At 37.3% G+C, this 22,460-nt stretch overlaps 6 protein-coding genes across 6 annotated transcripts; 4 read left to right on the top strand and 2 right to left on the bottom strand.

Annotated features, from left to right (window-relative positions):
• Positions 1-344: 344 nt before the first annotated feature.
• On the top strand, positions 345-15,074 carry REA1 (AAA family ATPase midasin; the record flags this gene model as incomplete). Its single annotated transcript, XM_056224218.1, has 1 exon — positions 345-15,074. One exon carries the CDS (start codon positions 345-347, stop codon positions 15,072-15,074), a length of 14,730 nt encoding a protein of 4,909 aa, XP_056078159.1.
• Positions 15,075-15,871: 797 nt separating this feature from the next.
• On the top strand, positions 15,872-17,005 carry SEN2 (tRNA splicing endonuclease subunit SEN2; the record flags this gene model as incomplete). Its single annotated transcript, XM_056224217.1, has 1 exon — positions 15,872-17,005. One exon carries the CDS (start codon positions 15,872-15,874, stop codon positions 17,003-17,005), a length of 1,134 nt encoding a protein of 377 aa, XP_056078158.1.
• A 66-nt stretch (positions 17,006-17,071) lies between these two features.
• On the bottom strand, positions 17,072-17,467 carry LCL2 (Lcl2p; the record flags this gene model as incomplete). The annotated part of the gene is made up of 1 exon (XM_056224216.1): positions 17,072-17,467. The coding sequence occupies one exon, from the start codon at positions 17,465-17,467 to the stop codon at positions 17,072-17,074; it is 396 nt and encodes a 131-aa protein (XP_056078157.1).
• Positions 17,468-18,101: 634 nt separating this feature from the next.
• On the top strand, positions 18,102-20,063 carry CDC45 (DNA replication initiation factor CDC45; the record flags this gene model as incomplete). Its single annotated transcript, XM_056224215.1, has 1 exon — positions 18,102-20,063. One exon carries the CDS (start codon positions 18,102-18,104, stop codon positions 20,061-20,063), a length of 1,962 nt encoding a protein of 653 aa, XP_056078156.1.
• Positions 20,064-20,292: 229 nt separating this feature from the next.
• On the top strand, positions 20,293-21,090 carry APC9 (anaphase promoting complex subunit 9; the record flags this gene model as incomplete). Its single annotated transcript, XM_056224214.1, has 1 exon — positions 20,293-21,090. The coding sequence occupies one exon, from the start codon at positions 20,293-20,295 to the stop codon at positions 21,088-21,090; it is 798 nt and encodes a 265-aa protein (XP_056078155.1).
• Positions 21,091-21,201: 111 nt separating this feature from the next.
• On the bottom strand, positions 21,202-22,245 carry ERG27 (3-keto-steroid reductase; the record flags this gene model as incomplete). The annotated part of the gene is made up of 1 exon (XM_056224213.1): positions 21,202-22,245. One exon carries the CDS (start codon positions 22,243-22,245, stop codon positions 21,202-21,204), a length of 1,044 nt encoding a protein of 347 aa, XP_056078154.1.
• Positions 22,246-22,460: the final 215 nt, after the last annotated feature.

Here is a 22,460-nt window from a genome sequence, read left to right as displayed (position 1 = left end):
GAATACACGCACAACTGACCGTATGGTTGAGGTACTGGTACACATTTAAGTAAATCTTTATCTCATTTCTTTTTCTACTCGCTCTATTGTCGCCCTTTACGAGGTTCTTTTTTTTCGAGTGAAAAATTTTAGAGAAGCGATGAGCTAGAATCTGTATAGTTTAGAGAAAGGAAAACATTGTATTACTTTTCGCTGTACATTAAACCTTAGTCTCTCAAGTCATTGCTATCAAACTTCTGAGTATCTCCGAGTAATCCTAGCACCAAATTCTACTTCTAGTGTTTCGAAGTACCTCTATTTAACGCAGTGAAAACATTTTTGAAACCCGTTAAAATTTGCCGAGGATGTCTCAAGATAGAATTTTGTTAGATTTAAATGCAGTTAACCAAAGGTTAGTCCTTTTCAACTCTATTTTTCCTTCTGATGCTATCGAAAAACCATTTATCTTTAGCACTAAGGAATCAACATTGGAAAATTTAGACAGATTAGCAAGAACTATACTGCATAGCCGTTCTGTCGCCGGTCATGTTTTCCTTTACAAACACATTCTTTTGGAAATAATCGCACGTTGGACAACAAGCTCTAAGAAAGATGAATATGTTCTTGTGATTGAAAAATTAGCAATTATCATTACAATATTTCCCTTTGGAATGTCATTAATCGAGGATTACTTAGACAAAGAGAATGACCATTTCATTACTATTCTTCAAAACCCCTCTTCACAGAAGGATTCTGACTTGTTTACTATTTTATTAGCATACTATAGATTACTATATCACAATAAAGAAGTATTTGCACGCTTCATTCAACCCGATGTTTTATATCAACTTGTGGATTTATTCGCCAAAGACCAAAAAAATCATGTTATCACATTTCTAGCACTGAAAGTTTTATCTTCATACTTAGACATGGGAGAAAAAGCCATTAACGATATGCTAGATACTTACATTAAATCACACGATAAACTACTGACCTGTTTTGAAGGCGACTCTGAAGTTGATTACAATTTTCTCGAATTGAATGAAGCTAAAAGATTCGCTAATTTTTCAAAACTACCCAGTGTTCCAGAATGTTTTACTATTGATGAAAGCAATCCCTACTTTATAATTGGGCCCCAGGATTTAAACACTAAAGTCACGTCAATTTGTGGTGTTATCGTCCCTAAAGTCCACACTATCCACGATAACGTATCCTACCCTTTAACTTTTGTTCCTACTCAAAAGACGGTCTGTTCTCTTCGTCAACTCGGAAGAACAATTCAAAACTCAACGCCACTTATGCTTATTGGGAAAGCGGGATCTGGTAAGACCTTTTTAATCAATGAGCTAAGTAAATACATGGGCTGTCACGACTCTCTTGTAAAAATACATCTAGGTGAACAAACTGATGCCAAGTTACTGATTGGTACTTACACTTCTGGTGACAAACCAGGCACTTTTGAATGGAGAGCTGGTGTTTTGGCTACCGCCGTTAAAGAAGGAAGATGGGTACTCATAGAAGATATAGATAAAGCCCCTACGGATGTTTTATCAATTCTTTTATCACTTTTAGAAAAGCGTGAATTAACCATTCCGTCCAGAGGAGAGACGGTAAAAGCTGCGAATGGTTTCCAATTAATATCAACCGTGAGAATCAATGAAAATCATTCAAAGGAAAATTCTAATAGGAGTTATAACTTAAATATGATTGGAATGAGAATTTGGAATGTTGTTGAATTAGAGGAACCAAGCGAAGAGGATTTGGCACATATTTTAGCTCAAAAATTTCCAATCCTAACAAATCTTATCCCTAAACTAATCAATTCCTACAAAAGCGTCAAAAGTATCTATTTAAACACGAAGTTTATTTCGTTGAACAAAGGTGCACATACGAGAATTGTGTCGGTAAGGGACTTGATCAAACTATGCGGAAGATTAGACGCTCTATTCAAAAGCAATGATATCAAAAAACCAGATCAGCTGATTGAGGCTTCTGTTTACGACAGCATTTTCTCTGAGGCTGCTGATTGTTTCGCCGGCGCTCTTGGAGAATTCAAAGCCTTGGAGCCTATTATAAAAGCAATTGGTGAATCACTAGACATTGCTTCCTCAAGGATTTCTTTATTTTTAACGCAACATGTACCCACTCTGGAGAACTTTAGTGATAACATAAAAATAGGAAGAGCGCTATTACCCAAGGAAAGGCTAAATATACAAAAGAAATCAGTAAACAGCACGTCATTTGCGTTTACCAATCACTCCCTAAGATTGATGGAACAGATTTCTGTTTGCATAAAGATGACTGAGCCTGTTTTACTTGTTGGTGAGACAGGTACCGGTAAAACAACGGTTGTTCAACAACTTGCTAAGATGTTAGCAAAGACGTTAACAGTAATCAATGTTTCACAACAGACAGAAACTGGCGATCTTCTTGGTGGGTATAAACCTGTAAATTCTAAGACTGTGGCGGTTCCTATACAGGAAGTCTTTGAAACTCTTTTTAATGCCACATTCTCCTTGAAAAAGAATGAGAAATTTCATAAGATGCTACATAAATGCTTCAACAAAAATCAATGGAAGAATGTCGTTAGGCTTTGGAACGAAGCCTACAAAATGGCCCAAAGCATACTGAAAACTACAGAATCCGATGGTAAGGACGAAAATACAAATAAGAAGAAAAGAAGACTTAACAATTATGAAAAAAAACTGTTGCTTGATAGATGGAAAGATTTCAAAGACTCGGTTAAGAAATTCGAGGCACAATCTAGCTCTATCGAGAACTCATTTGTTTTCAATTTTGTTGAGGGTTCACTGGTTAAAGCTATTAGAGCCGGGGAATGGCTATTACTCGATGAGGTGAACCTGGCTACTGCAGATACCTTGGAAAGCATTTCAGATCTTCTTACCGAGCCTAACTCCCGTAGTATTCTTCTTTCAGAAAAGGGTGATGCTGAGCCTATAAAAGCTCATCCTGATTTCAGGATATTTGCTTGTATGAACCCTGCTACTGACGTTGGTAAAAGAGATTTACCTATGGGTATCAGGTCAAGATTTACCGAAATATATGTCCATTCTCCAGAACGTGACATTACTGATTTGCTTTCCATCATTGACAAATATATTGGAAAATACAGCGTCAGTGATGAATGGGTAGGTAATGATATTGCTGAGCTATACCTCGAGGCCAAAAAGCTCGCAGAAAACAATATAATTGTCGATGGTTCGAATCAAAAACCTCATTTTAGTATTCGTACTTTAACACGGACATTGCTTTATGTTACTGATATCATTCATATCTACGGTCTTCGCCGTTCCCTCTACGATGGATTTTGCATGAGTTTTCTCACTTTGCTTGACCAAAAATCTGAGACTGTTCTGGAGCCACTAATAGGAAAATTCACTTTAGGAAGGCTGAAAAATATCAAGTCTATCATGTCACAGACCCCTCCCTCTCCAGGACCAGACTATGTTCAATTCAAACATTACTGGATGAAAAAAGGTCCAAATGAAATTCAAGAACAAGCCCACTATATTATTACACCTTTTGTTGAGAAAAATATGATGAATTTAGTTAGAGCCACATCAGGAAAAAGATTCCCTGTACTTATCCAAGGTCCAACGTCATCGGGTAAGACCAGTATGATCAAATATCTTGCGGATATAACTGGCCATAAGTTTGTCCGTATAAATAACCACGAGCACACTGATTTACAGGAATATTTAGGTACCTATGTTACTGATGATGCCGGAAAGCTGTCTTTTAAGGAGGGTGTCTTGGTTGAGGCACTACGAAAAGGGTATTGGATTGTTTTAGATGAATTAAATCTTGCTCCAACAGATGTTTTAGAAGCCTTGAATAGGTTACTTGATGACAACAGAGAACTTTTTATTCCAGAAACACAAGAGGTTGTACATCCCCATCCTGATTTTCTTCTTTTTGCTACCCAAAACCCGCCCGGAATATACGGTGGTCGTAAGATCCTTTCAAGAGCTTTCAGAAATCGTTTCTTGGAATTGCATTTCGACGATATTCCGCAAGATGAATTGGAAATTATCCTACGTGAACGTTGCCAGATTGCCCCATCGTACGCAAAAAAGATTGTTGAAGTATATCGCCAATTGTCCATTGAACGTTCAGCTTCAAGATTATTTGAACAGAAGAATAGTTTTGCTACGTTACGTGACCTTTTCCGTTGGGCTTTGAGAGACGCAGTTGGCTATGAGCAACTTGCTGCTAGCGGTTACATGCTTTTAGCAGAAAGATGCAGGAGTCCACAAGAAAAAGTTACTGTCAAAAAAATTCTAGAGAAAGTGATGAAAGTCAATTTAAATATGGATCAATATTATGAAAGTCTAGAGGATGCATCTTTGGGAGCGATTGACTCTGTAACTTGGACAAAGGGAATGCGTCGACTATCCGTTTTAGTTTCTAGTTGCCTGAAAAACAAGGAGCCAGTGCTACTAGTAGGTGAAACTGGATGTGGTAAAACAACAATTTGCCAAATACTGGCGCAATTCATGGGTCGGGAATTGATTACACTAAATGCCCACCAAAACACAGAAACTGGAGACATCTTAGGTGCTCAAAGACCTGTTCGTAATAGATCTGAAATCCAACATAAATTGACAGAATGTCTAAGATCTGTCTTGAATGTTGGTGATGACAAAGAGATAGATCTGCAAGAGTTATTACAGCTTTATTCTAAATTGGATGATAAGGATATACCAAAGGAGGCTCGGATGAAAATAAAAAAGTTAAGAGATAACTTGAATGTCTTATTTGAATGGAGTGATGGTCCTCTAATCCAAGCCATGAAGACTGGAAACTTCTTCTTACTAGATGAAATATCTCTAGCAGACGATTCCGTTCTGGAAAGGCTAAATAGTGTCCTAGAGCCAGAAAGAAGTTTATTATTGGCAGAACAGGGTTCATCTGATAGCCTTGTAACAGCTTCGGAGAACTTTCAATTTTTTGCAACCATGAATCCTGGTGGAGATTATGGTAAAAAAGAACTATCCCCAGCGTTAAGAAATAGATTTACAGAAATATGGGTACCATCTATGGAAGATTTTAATGATGTAAACATGATTGTATCGTCCAAACTTTCTGAGGATTTAAAAGATCTGGCTAATCCAATTGTAAAATTTTCTGAGTGGTTTGGTAAGAGGTTGGGAGGAGGAAATGCAGCAAGTGGTGTCATATCTTTACGTGACATACTTGCTTGGGTTGAATTTATTAACAAAGTATTTCCCAAAAACAAAAATAAGTCAACTGTACTAATTCAAGGTGCCTCAATGGTTTTTATTGATGCTCTCGGTACAAATAACACTGCCTACTTGGCTGAAAATGAAAATGACCTAAAATCGCTTCGATCAGAATGTGTTGTTCAGCTACTAAAATTATGTGACAACAGCGTGGGATTACAGCATGTGGAAACTAACAACATTATAGTTACTCAAGATGATTTACAAGTCGGAATGTTCAAGATACCAAGATTGTCAGGTAGTCAATCTTCATCCTTCAACCTAACTGCCCCTACCACTGCTTCTAACTTAGTAAAAGTTGTTCGGGCTATGCAAGTCCATAAGCCAATTTTACTTGAAGGTAGTCCAGGTGTAGGTAAAACAAGTTTAATCACTGCTCTTGCCAACATTACGGGAAATAAGCTTACAAGAATCAATTTGTCTGAGCAAACAGATTTAGTGGATCTCTTCGGTGCAGACTCTCCCGGTGAAAGAACTGGTGAGTTTTTATGGCATGACGCTCCGTTTTTAAGAGCAATGAAGAAAGGTGAGTGGGTTCTATTAGATGAAATGAACCTGGCCTCCCAATCTGTCCTAGAAGGATTGAATGCCTGTTTGGATCATAGAGGTGAGGCATATATCCCTGAATTGGACATTTCGTTTTCTTGTCATCCTAACTTCCTCGTCTTTGCCGCTCAAAATCCTCAATACCAAGGTGGTGGTAGAAAGGGTCTTCCTAAATCTTTTGTTAACCGTTTCAGCGTGGTATTTATTGATATGCTTACGTCTGATGATCTACTCTTGATTGCCAAGCACTTATATCCAAATGTTGAACCTGATGTTATTACCAAAATGATAAAGTTGATGTCCGCCTTAGAAGAACAAGTCTGTAAAAAGAAACTCTGGGGTAATTCTGGTTCGCCATGGGAATTCAATTTAAGAGATACCCTGCGTTGGTTAAAATTACTAAGTCAGTACTCGATTTGCGACGATGTTGACGTGTTTGACTTTGTCAATATCATAGTTAAGCAGAGATTCCGTACTAGCAGTGACAAGGATAAGGCGCAACTTCTTATTGAAGATATTTTTGGAAAGTTCTTGACTAAACGGGATTATTTCAAACTTACGGAAGAGTATATACAAATTAACAACGAAGTTGCCCTAAGAAATCCTCACTACCGCTATCCAATTACCCAAAACCTTTTTCCATTGGAGTGTAATGTAGCCGTTTATGAATCTGTTTTGAAAGCAATCAACAATAATTGGCCGCTGGTGCTTGTTGGTCCCTCCAACTCAGGTAAAACCGAAATCATAAGACTTTTGGCCTCACTATTAGGTCCCAGAGTGGATGTATTTTCCATGAATAGTGATATTGATAGCATGGACATTCTTGGTGGATACGAACAAGTTGATTTGACTAGAAAAATATCGTACATTACTGAAGACCTGACAAATGTCGTAAGAGAAATCGTATCAATAAATATGAAATTGTCACCAAATGTTACGGCAATCATGGAAGGCCTAAATTTATTAAACTATATGCTCAATAATATTGTTACGCCTGAGAATTTTCAAGGATTCACTGGCCGTTTTAACAAGTTTTTCTCACACTTAGAAGGACATTCATCATTGAAAAAGATTAGCCAAGATATTGAAAAAATGTCAGAAATCCTTTCTAAAGAAGCTTCAGTTAAATTTGAATGGTTCGATGGTATGTTGGTGAAAGCAGTCGAAAAAGGTCACTGGCTGATTTTGGATAATGCTAATCTTTGTTCTCCCTCTGTCCTTGATAGATTGAACTCTTTGTTAGAAACAGATGGGTCACTGCTTATCAATGAATGCAGCCAAGCCGATGGTCAACCAAGGGTTTTGAAGCCTCATCCTGATTTTAGATTATTTTTGACCATGGATCCAAAATATGGGGAATTATCCCGTGCTATGAGGAATAGAGGTGTGGAGATTTATATCGACGAACTGCAAAGTCGTTCTACTACGTTTGATCGCTTCGCCTTGGGATTTGAACTCGAAGAGATAAATATCGACTTTCTTTCTATAGATGATGGAATCAAAAAGATGAAGTTAAATGAATCAAAAATTCCAATACCATTAAAAAACTTTGTCCCATCTTATTTGAGCAGACCATGCGTATTTTCCCAAGTACACGATGTTCTATTATTATCAGATGAGGATCCACTCGAAGAATCACTCGCTGCTCTTGTTCCGATTTCCAGTTTGGGAGAAGTTTGTAAATGGACTAATAATGTTTTGAATTGCATGGAATATTCAGAGAAGAGTATTGCAGAGAAACTTCATGTTTTCATAACCTTTTTGGCTGATATGGGTATTATAGAAAAAATAAACAAATTGTACACTCCTGCAAATCAAAAGCTGCAAGGGGCATTAGGGTTACAGGAGAGGAAACTGACCGAAGAAACTGTCTTGGTAACCTTGAACGAGTACATTATTCCGACAATTAGTAAACTTTCTGATAACATCAAATCTCCAGAGCCGCTATATTTATTATCGACTTTACGTCTGTTACTCAATACTTTGAACGCCCTGAAATTAATTAATACGAAATCATCATGTGGTAAAATTGACGAACTGACGTACATTGAATCATCTGCAGCTGCATTCAATGGTCGCTATCTGAAAAATACACCTCGCATTCCAATATTTTCCATCCTGTACAACATTGCAACGGTAGTATCTGACAGCGTTAAGAAAGAAAGTTTATTTTGCAGTTCTTATAAATTCCAGCGTTATTGGGATTTGCTAGTAATTGTAAGTTCTGCATTAGAAACGGCTACTACGAAAGATGAAGCACGGCTAAGAGTATATAAGGAGTTGATAGACAACTGGATTGCATCCGCGAATATTAAATCGGATATTGAGATGGATCCATTCATTAACATCAATTCAGATTTTACTGACGTTTTACACTTGTCAAGGGGTCACTCTATAACTCTACTATGGGATACATTCAGGAAAAAGTATCCAACAACTTCCAACAGTTGGTTAGCTTTCGAAAGATTGGTTGATTTATCCAACAAGTTTGACAAAGTACGCCTGCTCCAATTTTCTGAATCATATAATTCTATTCAAGATCTAATGGTCATTTTTCGGCTCCTACTTGAGGATGTGTTGAATAATAATTTAGGTGAGTTTGACCTTTTAGTATCCAAGTTAGAAAACGGTATAAGTGAGTTGGAGTTAATTTCTGATAAATTCTTAAACAAAAGAAAACATTATTTTGCTAGCGAATTTGACAATTTAATAAGGTATACCTTTTCAATTGACACTGTTGAGCTAATAAAAGACCTTGCACCTGCTTCTTCCTTAGCAACAAAAAAACTTACAAAACTTGTAATTAACGAATACTGTTATCCGCCTGTTTTCGATATCCTTTGGGAAGAACACAATGCTAAGTTTACTTCTTTTACTTCTTCTATATTTTCTTCCAAATTTCTCCAAGATGTTGTTCGTAAATCCAATGATTTGAAAACATTTTCCGGAAATCAAATCAAGCAATCTATTAGTGATGCTGAGCTACTATTATCTTCCACCATCAAGTGTTCACCTAATTTACTAAGGAGTCAAGTTAAACGCTATAAAGATATGTTGTTAACATGGATTAGGAGCATTGTTGACATTCACGCTGGCAGAGACTGTTCTGAATTAAGTTTGGAAAAGATTTCTTTTATTTTACAAGAAAAAACTGTTCCAGAGACATATGCAACTTTTGTAGAGTACATTCTTCCCGCTTTAGAATTGACTGATAGCTTAAGTTCACTAGAAGCATTAGGAGAGGCTTGGGTATTGTTTGGTACAGGATTACTTCTGTTATTTGTTCCTGATTCTCCCTATGATCCAGCAATACATGATTACGTTTTGTATGACTTATTCGTCAAGAGTAAAACCTTTTCTCAGGATTTAGTTGAGAATTGGAAAAATGTTCGTAAAGTGACAAGTGGTGATAAGAAGATTTACACAGAAGAACTCATTAACGTTATAAGCGATGATGGTGCACCTCAAGCTCCTAGAGTCTATCGTACAAATATATCTATTGACTGCTTATTTGACGAATGGATGGCATTTTTAACGTCAACTATGAGCTCGCAACAAATAAAAGAGCTAATGGGTGCTTATAGTTGCAATTCTGATCAATCAGATTGTAGATTAGAAATGCTTCAACAAAATAGCGCTCATTTCTTAAATCGTCTCGAAAGCGGTTACACAAAATTTGCCGATTTAAACGAAATACTTGCCGGATACATTTATAGTGTAAACTTTGGCTTTGATTTATTGAAACTACAAAAGTCCAAAGACAGGGCAACATTTCAGGTATCTCCTTTATGGAGTATGGATCCTATCAATATTTCAAGCACGGAAAGTGTTTCGAGCACTTATTATGAACTCTCAAAATTCTTCAAGAAGAATACTGTTGAAAATAGTTCAGTAGAAAAGATTCTACTGTACTTCTTGACTCTATTTAAGTTCCATAAGAGTGACGCAATACTACTGGAAGTTTTCAAGGCTACTTTGTATACTTTGTATTCAAGGTGGTCTTTGAGACGTCTCAGACAAGAACAACAGGAAAATGAAAAGTCAAGTATGTTCAAGTTCAACGACAATTCAGACGATTATGATGCAGACTTCAAGAACCTATTTCCAGATTATGAGGACACTGTTTTGATAGCTGATGAGAAAGACACTTCCAGTCCTGAAAATCTAGATGAGATTTATTTCCAGCTTGCTAACACCTATGTTTCGATCTTTGACAAAAACTATGACACGAACTTTTCTTCTGAATTGAAAAATGGTGCAATTATGACGACCATTTTTAGTGAAGAGTTAGAAAATGCTGGAATAGAAGAGTTAAAGAGTGGAACGTTATCAGCCGTGATCAATAGGCTTGATGAAGAAATACACTTCTTCAAAACTCAAGAAGATTTCAGTAGCATTGATTTTTACCACGATTTTTCTATTCCTGAGTTTCAAAAAGCAAGTGACATCATTGAAACTGTGCTAAAGTCTGTCTTGAAATTGTTACAGCAGTGGCCAGAACATGCCACTCTAAATGAATTATATCGAGTTTCTCAAGAATTCTTAAACTATCCAGCACAAACACCCTTGGCAAGACAGCTACAGAAGATTGAGCAAATATACACCTTCTTAGCTGAATGGGAAAAATACGCATCTTCCGAGGTATCTTTAAATAACACCATAAAAATGATTACGGATTTGATAGTTTCATGGAGAAAGCTGGAACTACGTACCTGGAAGGGTCTTTTCAACTCAGAAGACGAAAAGATTAGAAAATCCATTGGAAAGTGGTGGTTTTATCTGTACGAATCAATTATTATTTCAAATTTTCATAGCGATGAAAAGGAAGTTGCCGCTAACACTACTCTTTTGGTTAGTTCTCTGAACCTATTTTTTAGTAAGAGCACTTTGGGCGAATTTACCGCCAGACTGGATCTTGTAAAGGCATTCTATGAACACATCCAACTAATTGGGCTCAAGGGCTCAAAGATAGAAAGTTTGCTCCACAACACCCTAAAATTCTATCATCAGTTCAAACCGTTGATCGATGAACGTATTACCAATGGGAGAAAGGGTCTCGAAAAGGAAATTGACGATATAATCCTTTTAGCTAGTTGGAAAGATGTTAATGTTGATGCTTTGAAACAAAGTTCTCGTAAATCTCATAATAACCTTTACAAAATTGTTAGAAAATATCGTGATTTATTAAGCGGTGATGTGAAAAGCATTATTGAGACTGGTCTTATGTATTCCAAGGAAAATAAGTTGAAACTTCCTGCTTTGAGACAGCATATTTATGAAGACTCCAAGTTGGAGTCTTCTAAAGATTTAGTCAAAAATATTTCCAGTTGGAGTACAAGACCTGCCCCATTGAGAAATATTGACGTGGTAACAAGTAACATGGACTCTTACTTAAAAAAGATATCATCGCAGGAATTCCCTAACTTTGCGGATTTAGCGTCCGAATTTTACGCTGAGGCTGAGAGGTTACGTAAGGAGACACCAGGCGTATATACTAAGGAGAACAAGAAGAGGTTGGCATATTTAAAAACTCAGAAAAGTAAAGTTTTAGGCGATGCCTTGAAAGAATTGAGAAGGATCGGTTTGAAGGCCAATTTCAGAGAAGATATTCAAAAAGTTCAGTCCTCTACCACAACAATTTTGGCAAATATTGCTTCCTTCAATGACAAATATTTGAATTCTGCGGACGCATTCTTTTTCAGAATCCTAGACCTTTTGCCTAAACTGAGAAACGCTGTATCAAGCCCAAGTGATGACATTCCTATAGCTGCTATAGAAAGAGGTATGGCGCTTGCTCAGAGCTTGATATTTTCCTTAATTACAGTACGTCACCCTCTATCAGAGTTTACTAATGATTACTCTAGTGTTAGCGATATGATATTAGATCTAGAATCTTTTACTCGCTCAAAGGGCGAGATTGTTCATAGCTCTTTGAAAACAAATATAGATAATATCAGATTGTTTGAAAAATGGCTGCCTTCTTTACTAGATTATGCAGCACAAACCTTGTCTGTTATTTCCAAATATTCGAAGACTTCTGAGCAGCAAACAGTCTTATTAGACGCAAAATCCACATTATCATCATTCTTTTTGCATTTTAGTGCTAGCCGAGTTTTTGATTCTTCGTTTATCGAGTTACATTCGAGTTTTGAGACATTTATTAATGAACTATTAAAGAAGCTTGAAAAGGCAAAGGAGGCAGGAAACGCCTTTGTTTTTGACATCATCATCGAATGGATCAAGACAAACAAAGGTGGTCCTATTAAAAACGAACAAAAAGAAGGTCCTTCAGTAGAAGAGATTGAACAAGCTTTCCGCAGTATATTCACTTCCATTATACTATCCTTCCAAAAGATAATTGGGGATGGTTTTGAATCTATATCCGAAAGTGATGATAAATGGTTATCTACTAGCTTCAAGAAAATAATGGTAAACGTAAAACTGTTACGATCCGGTCTTGTTTCTAAAAATATAGGAGCTGCATTATCTTTGTTGAAGAACTTCGATTTTTCCACTACGAAATCAGTTTACATTAAGTCAATCATTTCGTTCACACTGCCAGTCATAACGCATTATTACAATGCAATGACTATTGTACTTGATAAATCAAGAACATACTACACAAACACAAGCCATGGTACCTATATTTTATCGACAATATTGTATAGCTTAGCCAAAAATGGCTTCTGTTCTCCGGAGCCGCCATCTGAAGAAATTGACGACAAGAACTTGCAAGATGGTACAGGCTTAGGAGATGGTGAAGGTGCTCAAAATAACAACAAGGACGTCGAACAAGATGAGGATTTGACAGAAGATGCACAGAACGAAAATAAAGATCAACAAAACAAAGATGAGAGAGATGAGGAGGACGAAGATGATGCCGTTGAAATGGAGGGTGATATGGCCGGGGAATTAGAAGATTTGTCCAATGGTGAAGATGAAAACGAAAATGAAAATTCTGATGAAGAAGAAGAAGAATTGGATGAAGAAATTGACGACTTGAACGAGGATGATCCCAACGCGATTGATGATAAAATGTGGGATGAAAAGGCAAGTGAAAATTCAAAGGAAAAAGATACAGATCAAAATTTAGATGGAAAAGACCAAAAAGAAGATGTGCAAGCTGCTGAGAATGATGAACAACAACAAGAAAATAAGGAAGAGGGAAAAGAAAACTCAAATACCCCTGACGATGGTGACGAGGAAATTGAAAACGACGAAGATGCAGAAGAAGAAAACGACGTTGGTGAACAAGAGGATGAAGTAAAGGATGAACAGGGCGACGATTTAGAGGCCAATGTTCCCGAAATTGAAACTCTTGACCTACCTGAAGACATGAATTTAGATTCAGAGCGAGAGGAGTCAGATGAAGATGCTGATATGTCAGATGAAATGCCTGGTGATTTAGATGAACAAGAGGCTGAAAATGAAAATAAAGAAATCGAACAAGAAGCCGATAACGAAGATAATGACGATGAGCCAGGTTCTGATATAAATGCAGAAGAAGAAGAAACTGTTTCTAATGACGAGAAAGATGCTGAAATGGATGTAGATATGGCTGATGGTGAGGAAAGAGAGAATGAAGAGAATGTACCAGAGGATCAGAACATGTCGGACGAAGAAGATTTAAAACAAGATGATAGCATGGAAGAAAACAAAGAGAAAGGAGGTGAGCAAAATGCAGAAGGACTTGACGGTATTGAGGAAAAGGCTGATGTGGAAGAAATCGACCAAGAAGCCGCTGTTCAACAAGATTCTGGATCTAAAGGAGCTGGAGCTGATGCCAAGGACACACAAGAACAAGAAGATGTAGGAGGTTCAGGAACTACTGAGAATACCTATGAAGAAGACCAAGAAGATTCGACAAAGAAAAATGAAGAGTCACGCGAAGAAGCCACAGCAGCTTTAAAGCAACTAGGTGACAGTCTGAAAGAATATCATAGGCGTCGTCAAGATATAAAAGAGGCACCAACGAATGGCGAAGAAGATGACAACCTTGAGAAAAACAATGAGCGTCCAGACGAATTTGAACATGTTGAAGGCGCGAATACCGAGACAGACACACAAGCTTTAGGTTCTGCAACACAAGATCAATTACAAACCATTGATGAAGACATGGCCATTGATGATGATAGGGAAGAGCAAGAAGTGGACCAAAATGAGCTGGTAGAAAACGTTGATGAAAAAATGGATATTGATGAAGAAGATATGCTATCTGATGCTGACGAACTTGAGGCCAACAAAGACAACGAAAGTAAAAAGTCAGGGTTTATTGGTGAGAGAAGAGGGGAACAAGATTCTGAGAATAAACTTACAAAGGAACATCTTTTGGAAGATCAGGAGGATGAAGATGAACTACAAGCCTTTACTGAAAATACTGAAGAAAGCACATACGATGAAAGCGCTAGTTTATCACCAGAAAGATCATTAGAGGAATCCCGCGAATTATGGCATAAGAGCGAAGTCTCGACCGCAGATTTAGTATCACGGCTTGGTGAACAATTGAGGTTGATCTTGGAGCCCACATTAGCCACAAAACTGAAAGGTGATTACAAAACTGGTAAAAGACTGAATATGAAGCGAATTATTCCGTATATTGCCTCCCAGTTCCGCAAAGACAAAATCTGGTTGAGAAGAACTAAACCAAGCAAACGCCAATATCAAATCATGGTTGCTCTTGATGATTCCAAATCAATGAGTGAATCTAAATGTGTTAAACTCGCTTTTGATAGTTTATGCTTGGTCTCCAAGACATTGACCCAACTCGAAGCTGGAGGATTGTCTATTGTCAAATTTGGTGAAAATGCTAAAGAAGTCCATTCATTTGACCAACAGTTTAGTAGTGAATCAGGAGCAAGAGCGTTTCAATGGTTCGGTTTCCAAGAAACCAAAACTGACGTTAAAAAACTTGTTGCAGAATCCATTAAAATTTTTGAACGCGCTCGTGCAATGGTTCATAATGACCAATGGCAACTAGAGATTGTAATTTCCGATGGTATTTGTGAAGATCATGAAACAATACAAAAATTGGTTCGTCGCGCAAGGGAAAATAAAATTATGTTGGTTTTTGTTATCATAGACGGTATTACTTCGAATGAATCTATTTTAGACATGAGTCAAGTGAATTACATCCCAGATCAATTTGGCAACCCACAATTAAAGATAACCAAATACTTGGATACATTCCCCTTTGAATTTTATGTTGTTGTACATGATATCAGTGAACTACCTGAAATGCTTTCATTAATTTTGCGCCAATACTTTACCGACATGGCGTCTAGCTGAAGACAGTAAACCAAAAAGAAACGCTGTAAAATATAAATAATATCAGCAAAGAACCATGAAAAAAAAATAAAAAACTACTGTACATTATAAATTGTAAATTAAACTTAACACTATATCTATATAAAAAAGATACAAATAATGAGCTATCATTACTTTATCATTTTACTTCGGTAATCATTCTACTCCAGTTCAACCCTAAGAAATACTTCAACCATACGGGTAACGAATAGTAGTTCATTTTTTTGGGAGGAAAATTTACTTCAGATACTTAAAGAGATGTTTTTTATCTCTAGAATGTAATGACCTACTTATCTACCAACAGCAGAGGATGGAAAAATTTATTATAAGGGCTTATGGCCATTGGTTGTCGAAAGGAACGGACTAAATAACACCAGGAGGTGTGTCTAGATTTAATTTCACAAAATTTTTTCGTGCGATTATTCTGTTCTTAATTCTTCCAATTATTTTAATGATGATAGCATGATTTATGTTGCTCGAAGTTAATCGATGTGAGCGCAATGATTTCTCAAGACTACAACGGTATCTGAATTCTATTTCTTATGAAAATATTTTGTAAAAAGCACTCTGGTATAGATTTATAATATTAAGGAGTCAATTCTCCACTACATAAGTCTTGAAATAATGTGAACTGTGTTACTATGAATAACTCTTTACGATAGATATTTCATTTTGGTGCATAAAACGTTTACACTTCCATTAAATTTAATATACAAAAATATTGCACTGTGACACAGCGGTGAAGAAGTAAAGAATACAAGAGAGTATAGAAAGACAGCATGTCTAAAGGGAGGGCTAATCAAAGGCGTTACAAGTACCCTCTTCCAATTCACCCTGTAGATGAATTGCCTGAGATAATCATTCATAATCCGTTATCTTGGATATACTGGGCATATCGATACTACAAGAGCACAAACGCACTGAACGTTAAAATACACGTAGACTTTATCGGAGATACCACTATTCACATAACAGTCAAAGATGATGAACAAATGTTATATCTTTGGGACAATGGATTTTTTGGTACTGGCCAATTTAGTCGAAGTGAGCCCACCTGGAAAGCTAGAACGGAGGTTAGACTAGGCCTCAATGATAGTCCACTAGAAAATCGAAAAGTAACAAAGAGCAGTCCTGAAGCACAGTTGACTTTAGAAAAAATCACACAACGAAGAAGATTACAAAGATTAGAGTTCAAGAAAGAACGTGCTAAGTTAGAAAAAGAGCTTTTGGAGCTGAGGAAAAATGGTGGCCATGTCGATGAGGAGAATATCCTTCTTGAAAAACAACGAGAATCATTAAGAAGATTTAAACTAAAACAGACAGAAGAAGACAACATTCTCACACTACGGCAAGACGTTTGTGAATCCAACCTAAGAAATGAGGACAACGATCTACTTGACGAAAATGGCGATCTGTTGCAATTCGAATCACTAGAACTAATGCCGGTGGAAGCCATGTTTTTAACCTTTGCGCTCCCTGTTCTTGACATATCTCCTGCGGACCTGATGGGGAAACTGTTTCGATTTAACGTCAAATATAAAGATATCCATTTTTTTGTTCGGTCATACGTGATATATCATCACTACAGATCACATGGTTGGTGTGTTCGATCTGGTATAAAATTTGGGTGCGATTATTTATTATATAAAAGGGGACCACCATTCCAACATGCTGAGTTTTGTATTATGGGCCTTGATCACGACGTTTCGAAAGACTATACGTGGTATTCTAGTATAGCACGTGTCGTGGGCGGTGCAAAGAAGACGTTTGTGTTGTGTTATGTAGAGAGGCTTATTTCAGAGGAGGATGCTGTAGCACTATGGAAATCAAACAGCTTTGCCAAATTGTTCAATAGTTATCAAGTTGGTGAAGTATTATATAAGAGGTGGGTGCCCGGAAGAAATAGGGACTAGATTCTCAATGAAAGTATGAGTTTTTTTGTGTGTATGTATTTATAGGTACGTATTTTTATTTGAGTTTCAACCACTTTTATAAGCTTCGGATACCCATCCACAATCTCTAAAGCCTTTGTTTTTTGCCTTGGGTCCCTTGACGGGGTCATCATATATTGCTTTGAGCTTTTCATTATGTGTGGCCGGTTTCGATACGCAAACGTACTTATTATTAGGAAGGACACATTTCAGCTGTGATTTAGAAAAGGGACAAGGACAATCCTTCTGCTGTGCAACACAGGTCAAAGTATCGGGGCATAAATACCCATCACATGGATTATTTAAAACTTGATCTTCATATGATTGCGGTTGTTGCTGTTGTTGTTGTTGATGGTTACCAAAATTGAAGAATGCATTCACTTCAGTACTGCCTAACAAAAGCAATGCAAATATTAAGCCAATATTCCAACGGTTGTGACTCATACTGCTACAACTTTCTGTTTCTTGCCAAGCATATCACACCCATCTTCCCCATCAAAGTCCTACTAAGCTTGTATCAAAATTATCTCTATTGTAGGAAAGGACAACTCAGCCACACCCAAACATCTACCAAAGTAAAGACCAACTTCCATCCCAAATTAAATAATGAGCAAACCATATTGGGATACTTTCAAGTAGGAAACCTTACTTCAACCATGTGGCCCCACTGTACTAGGTATGGAGCGTCTATTACTCATGTGATGACCTCGTTCCGACCACAAACAAGTAATGGTGCATTCACCAAAGGAAACTAATCTAAGAACTCAATCCCATGGTGAATCTATTACGACAAAGCAATAACAGCTTCGGTGGAAGTAATATGGGGTAAGAGCATCGGGTCGACCCTTTCTTTTTTATCTGGCTTTAGCATATAGTATTACCTATCAAGTTTGCTCATAACGCGTATTTTTTTTCAGTATCTCATCTAACGCGTTCAAGAAATTTCAGTAAATAATAAAGCTATGGTAATACTAGCACTATTCATTGATGACTATGTTACATAACACAGAGGAAAACAATACATATATAGAAGAAACGAAGAGAGAGCGCGGACACCGATAATCATACACTCTCGCACATGTATTATGGAATTAGCAAGTTCAGTGAGGCCTACAATAAGATCTTAAGGAATTCATCATCTCATTCATCATGTCAATTGGTCATTTTTGTGTCTTGTCTTAACATCGATGCGTTATGTGCAACAAAGATGCTCTCGCTATTATTCAAAAAACAGTTGGTTCAATCTCAGATAGTACCGATCTTCGGATATTCTGAATTACGACGTCATTATTCTCAATTGGATGACAACATAAACAGTCTGCTATTGGTAGGGTTTGGAGGCGTTATTGATTTAGAAGCCTTTTTAGAGATTGATCCAGAGGAATATATCGTTGATACGGACGAAAATTCTGGGGAAAAAAGGTTTAAAAGAGACATTTATGTCTTGGATGCACACAGACCATGGAATCTGGACAATATATTTGGGTCACAAATTATTCAGTGTTTTGACGATGGCACAGTGGATGACACATTAGGTGAACAAAAAACCGCATACTACAAGCTGTTAGAGCTAGACCAGGAGAATGATAATGGCGAGCCCTCAGACGATGGCAATGATGATGACAGTGATGAAAATGAGGTAACTGACGTCGATGAAGTCACGGATGAAGATGAAGATGAAGAGGGGGGAAATAATGGGTCAATATCTAATAAAAGAAGTAATTCGGCAAGAGATTCGAATAGTGTTTCAAAAAGAAAGCAACGGAAGAAGCAAATCCATGAATATGAAGGTGTGTTGGAGGAATATTATTCTCAAGGTACAACAGTGGTTAACTCGATATCTGCGCAGATCTATTCATTGTTGTCCGCCATCGGAGAAACAAATCTTTCAAATTTGTGGTTGAATATACTCGGTACCACCTCGTTGGATATCGCCTATGCTCAAGTTTATAGTCGATTATATCCCTTATTACAAGATGAAGTGAAACGGTTAACACCAAGTAATAGAAATTCAGTAAAGACCCCTGATACACTGTCATTGAATATTCAACCAGACTACTATCTTTTCTTGCTAAGACATTCTTCTCTATATGACAGTTTTTATTATTCCAATTATGTGAATGCTAAATTATCCTTGTGGAATGAAAATGGGAAGAAGAGGTTACACAAAATGTTTGCCAGAATGGGTATACCTTTAAGCACCGCACAGGAGACATGGTTGTACATGGACCATTCTATCAAGAGAGAACTTGGGGTAATATTTGACAAAAATTTAGACCGTTATGGTTTACAAGATATAATTAGAGACGGATTTGTTAGAACCTTGGGATATCGTGGGTCCATAAGTGCCAGTGAGTTTGTCGAGGCTCTTACAGCTCTGTTGGAAGTAGGAAATTCAACGGATAAGGATAGTATCAAAATAAACGATGGCAAAAGTGAAGATACCGATGGAGAAGAAGAAGAGGTTAATAATGTTCAAAAATTGACAAACTTGAGAAAAAAATGGGTGTCGAATTTCTGGCTAAGTTGGGACGCTCTAGATGACAGGAAAGTTGAACTCTTGAATCGTGGTATCCAGTTAGCACAGGATTTACAAAAAGCAATTTTTAATACAGGAGTTGCCATATTGGAGAAAAAATTAATTAAGCATTTAAGAATTTATAGATTATGCGTCCTGCAAGACGGGCCAGATCTGGACTTGTACAGAAATCCACTAACGTTATTAAGGTTAGGCAATTGGCTTATAGAATGCTGTGCGGAATCTGAAGACAAGCAATTACTACCCATGGTGCTTGCCAGTATAGACGAAAATACGGATACGTATTTAGTTGCTGGATTAACACCTAGATATCCCCGTGGACTAGACACAATACACACAAAAAAACCAATCTTGAATAATTTCAGCATGGCATTTCAACAGATAACTGCAGAAACGGATGCTAAAGTAAGAATAGACAATTTTGAAAGTTCCATAATAGAAATTCGTCGTGAGGATCTTTCGCCATTCTTGGAAAAACTGACCTTAAGTGGATTGTTATAACGAGTTCTGTGCCAATTAGTAGTACATACATACCAGCATATACAGAATTGAATTCAAACTATCTTAACATTTTTAATTTAGTTTCCTTCCTAATAGTAGCATTTTGTGCGCGTTTCTACACAATAAAACATAAAGAAAGGCTAGAAAATAGAAAAGCTTAAACAAGGAGATAATGTACATATGCAAAAGGGGGGTCCAGGAAAAGAAATACCAATACGGAAGAATTAATATGAATCAAAACGGTGAGAGAAACGAAGGCAAACTGTTTCAATTGCCGTCATTACCGCCCTGGAGAACGCCAAGATTTAACAAGATCAACTTCAACAATTTTACTACGCCGTTACGGAAAAGATCAACAAGGGTAATAAGCAATGATTCAATACCCACAACGGAAGAAGAACTGGAGGAGAGACGGGGGGATGATGTATACGGGGTTAATATGGATGTTGATGAAATTGACTACTTTAATTCGTTGAGCCACATCGAAGAAGAAAAGGTGTATGATTATTCACCATTTTGTGAACGAAATACACTAAGAGAAAGCAAAATGCATAATTTTTTGCAAGCTGAAAAGGCAGCACATTGTCTTGTGTTTCACAAGGTCGGCCACCTAGACGGTGTGGACACTTATCGACCCGATATTGACGTTATGTGTGGCGAAGAGGCCAACACACATGGCAGCATCAATGCAGATGGCAATGCTACAATGTTACTGGAGAGTGTACCTGGATGCAGCAAAGAAGATTTGGAAAAGTTATTAAGGCGAGACTTCGTGACAAGTTCAAAGCCTAGCATGAGACGCTTGGATGACATAATAAACCATGAAACGAATGCCCTGAAAAGTTTTTGGAACGACTCAAATTTGGTCAATTCACTGGAAAGTCATCATTTACATGAAGAGTACCTACTTTTACAAGAAGAACTGAAGAATATGTATAAGATTCAATGCCATGATAGAGTGCCCATAGAAAGCTTGCGGGATAAGTGCAGGAGACATTATAACAACGAAGAAAGCATATCCCTCTAACAAAGACAATGTCTTTTTTATTTTATGTACATACATATTGGTTAATATGTAAGTTAATATATAACAACAAACAGCATTAATTATATATGAATATATACGTGGAGGAGGACATTAAATGGGGATCCTAGTTTCAACGATTTGATCTTTTAGTTTCTCATCCCATTCAAGTCTCTTTTTCTGCATATAAGCCAAGACGTCGGACATGCCTGTAGGATCTATTTCTTGCGTCTTGATATATGGCATACCATCTCTGGATGTGGCAGAACCGTACTTGACGTCTTGCTTTTCAAAGTTTGGATTGGCTAATCTAGTTACGTACACAGGAGCATTGGCAGCTTTATAACCATCAATGTTATGCCATGGAGATCCCAGCAGTCTGGCGAAATAGAACAGGAGTAACATGCCAAAGTAGGTGAAAAAATTCAGATATTTGGAAAAGGAATGGCTTGTAAATATACCAGGTTGAACTACATATTGATTTATACCCAGTTTCTTCAAGTCTTTGTAAGTGGCCAAATGCAGCAGATCAACCAGACGCTTGGACCCTTCGTAAGAGGCATTCGTCTTTAGTAGTTCAATGTCATTCAATGAAAGATATTTGGGATCGGACATAATACTAGAAATCCAAACGATATATGCCTTTCCCTTGGTCAACTGAGGCAGAATCTTGCTGATAAAATAGTACGGTCCAAACACGTTGGCCTGGAAAACAAGACCCATGTCGTCTTTAGACTTGACACCCTCCAACTGTATCTTATACGTTGGATTCGTTACCGCTTCCAATGGACTGGTTAGAACTTCCTTGACTGCCCCAAACCAGTCGATACCGTCGAAGATACCTTGCGCCGCATTGACGAAGAGGTAATTTATCGCATCGTACTTTTTGTTGATATCATAGTAAGCGTTCAAGACACTCACCATGTTGGTGAAATCCACCAACAAATAATCGAAATCTATCTCTAAATCACCCACACGATTAGATTTGTTGTAAAAATCTTCAATCTGCTTGATGACCTCTTGCACTCGAGGAAGAGTCCTCGAAGTAACCACAATGGTCAATCTGACATTGGCATCCTCAGTTTCAATGAGACGGAACACAATGTTCAAACCAAGGTTGCTATTGGTACCTGTTACAATAGCCACTTTCCTGTTCATCCTGCTTTTCTACCTTTTCTCTTCACTGCCTTTTTTTTCGACATTGATCATGTGCTTGTTTCTCGTCGCATCTCTTAAATACATACTCAATCCAAGATGTCGTTCTTTCGTTAAACGACATAGAGAATAGTCCACGTACTATCGGAGATAAAACAACGGGTGTGCGAAAACTGCCACTATCTGTTATAACTGCTATAAGCGGATACATAAAAACA

The sequence above is a fragment of the Saccharomyces mikatae genome, assembly GCF_947241705.1.
Source record: "Saccharomyces mikatae IFO 1815 strain IFO1815 genome assembly, chromosome: 12".
NCBI classification, from domain to species: Eukaryota; Fungi; Ascomycota; class Saccharomycetes; order Saccharomycetales; family Saccharomycetaceae; genus Saccharomyces; species Saccharomyces mikatae.
The sequence above is the reverse complement of the archived record's forward strand: the minus strand, read 5'-3'. Positions and strand labels throughout refer to the sequence as shown.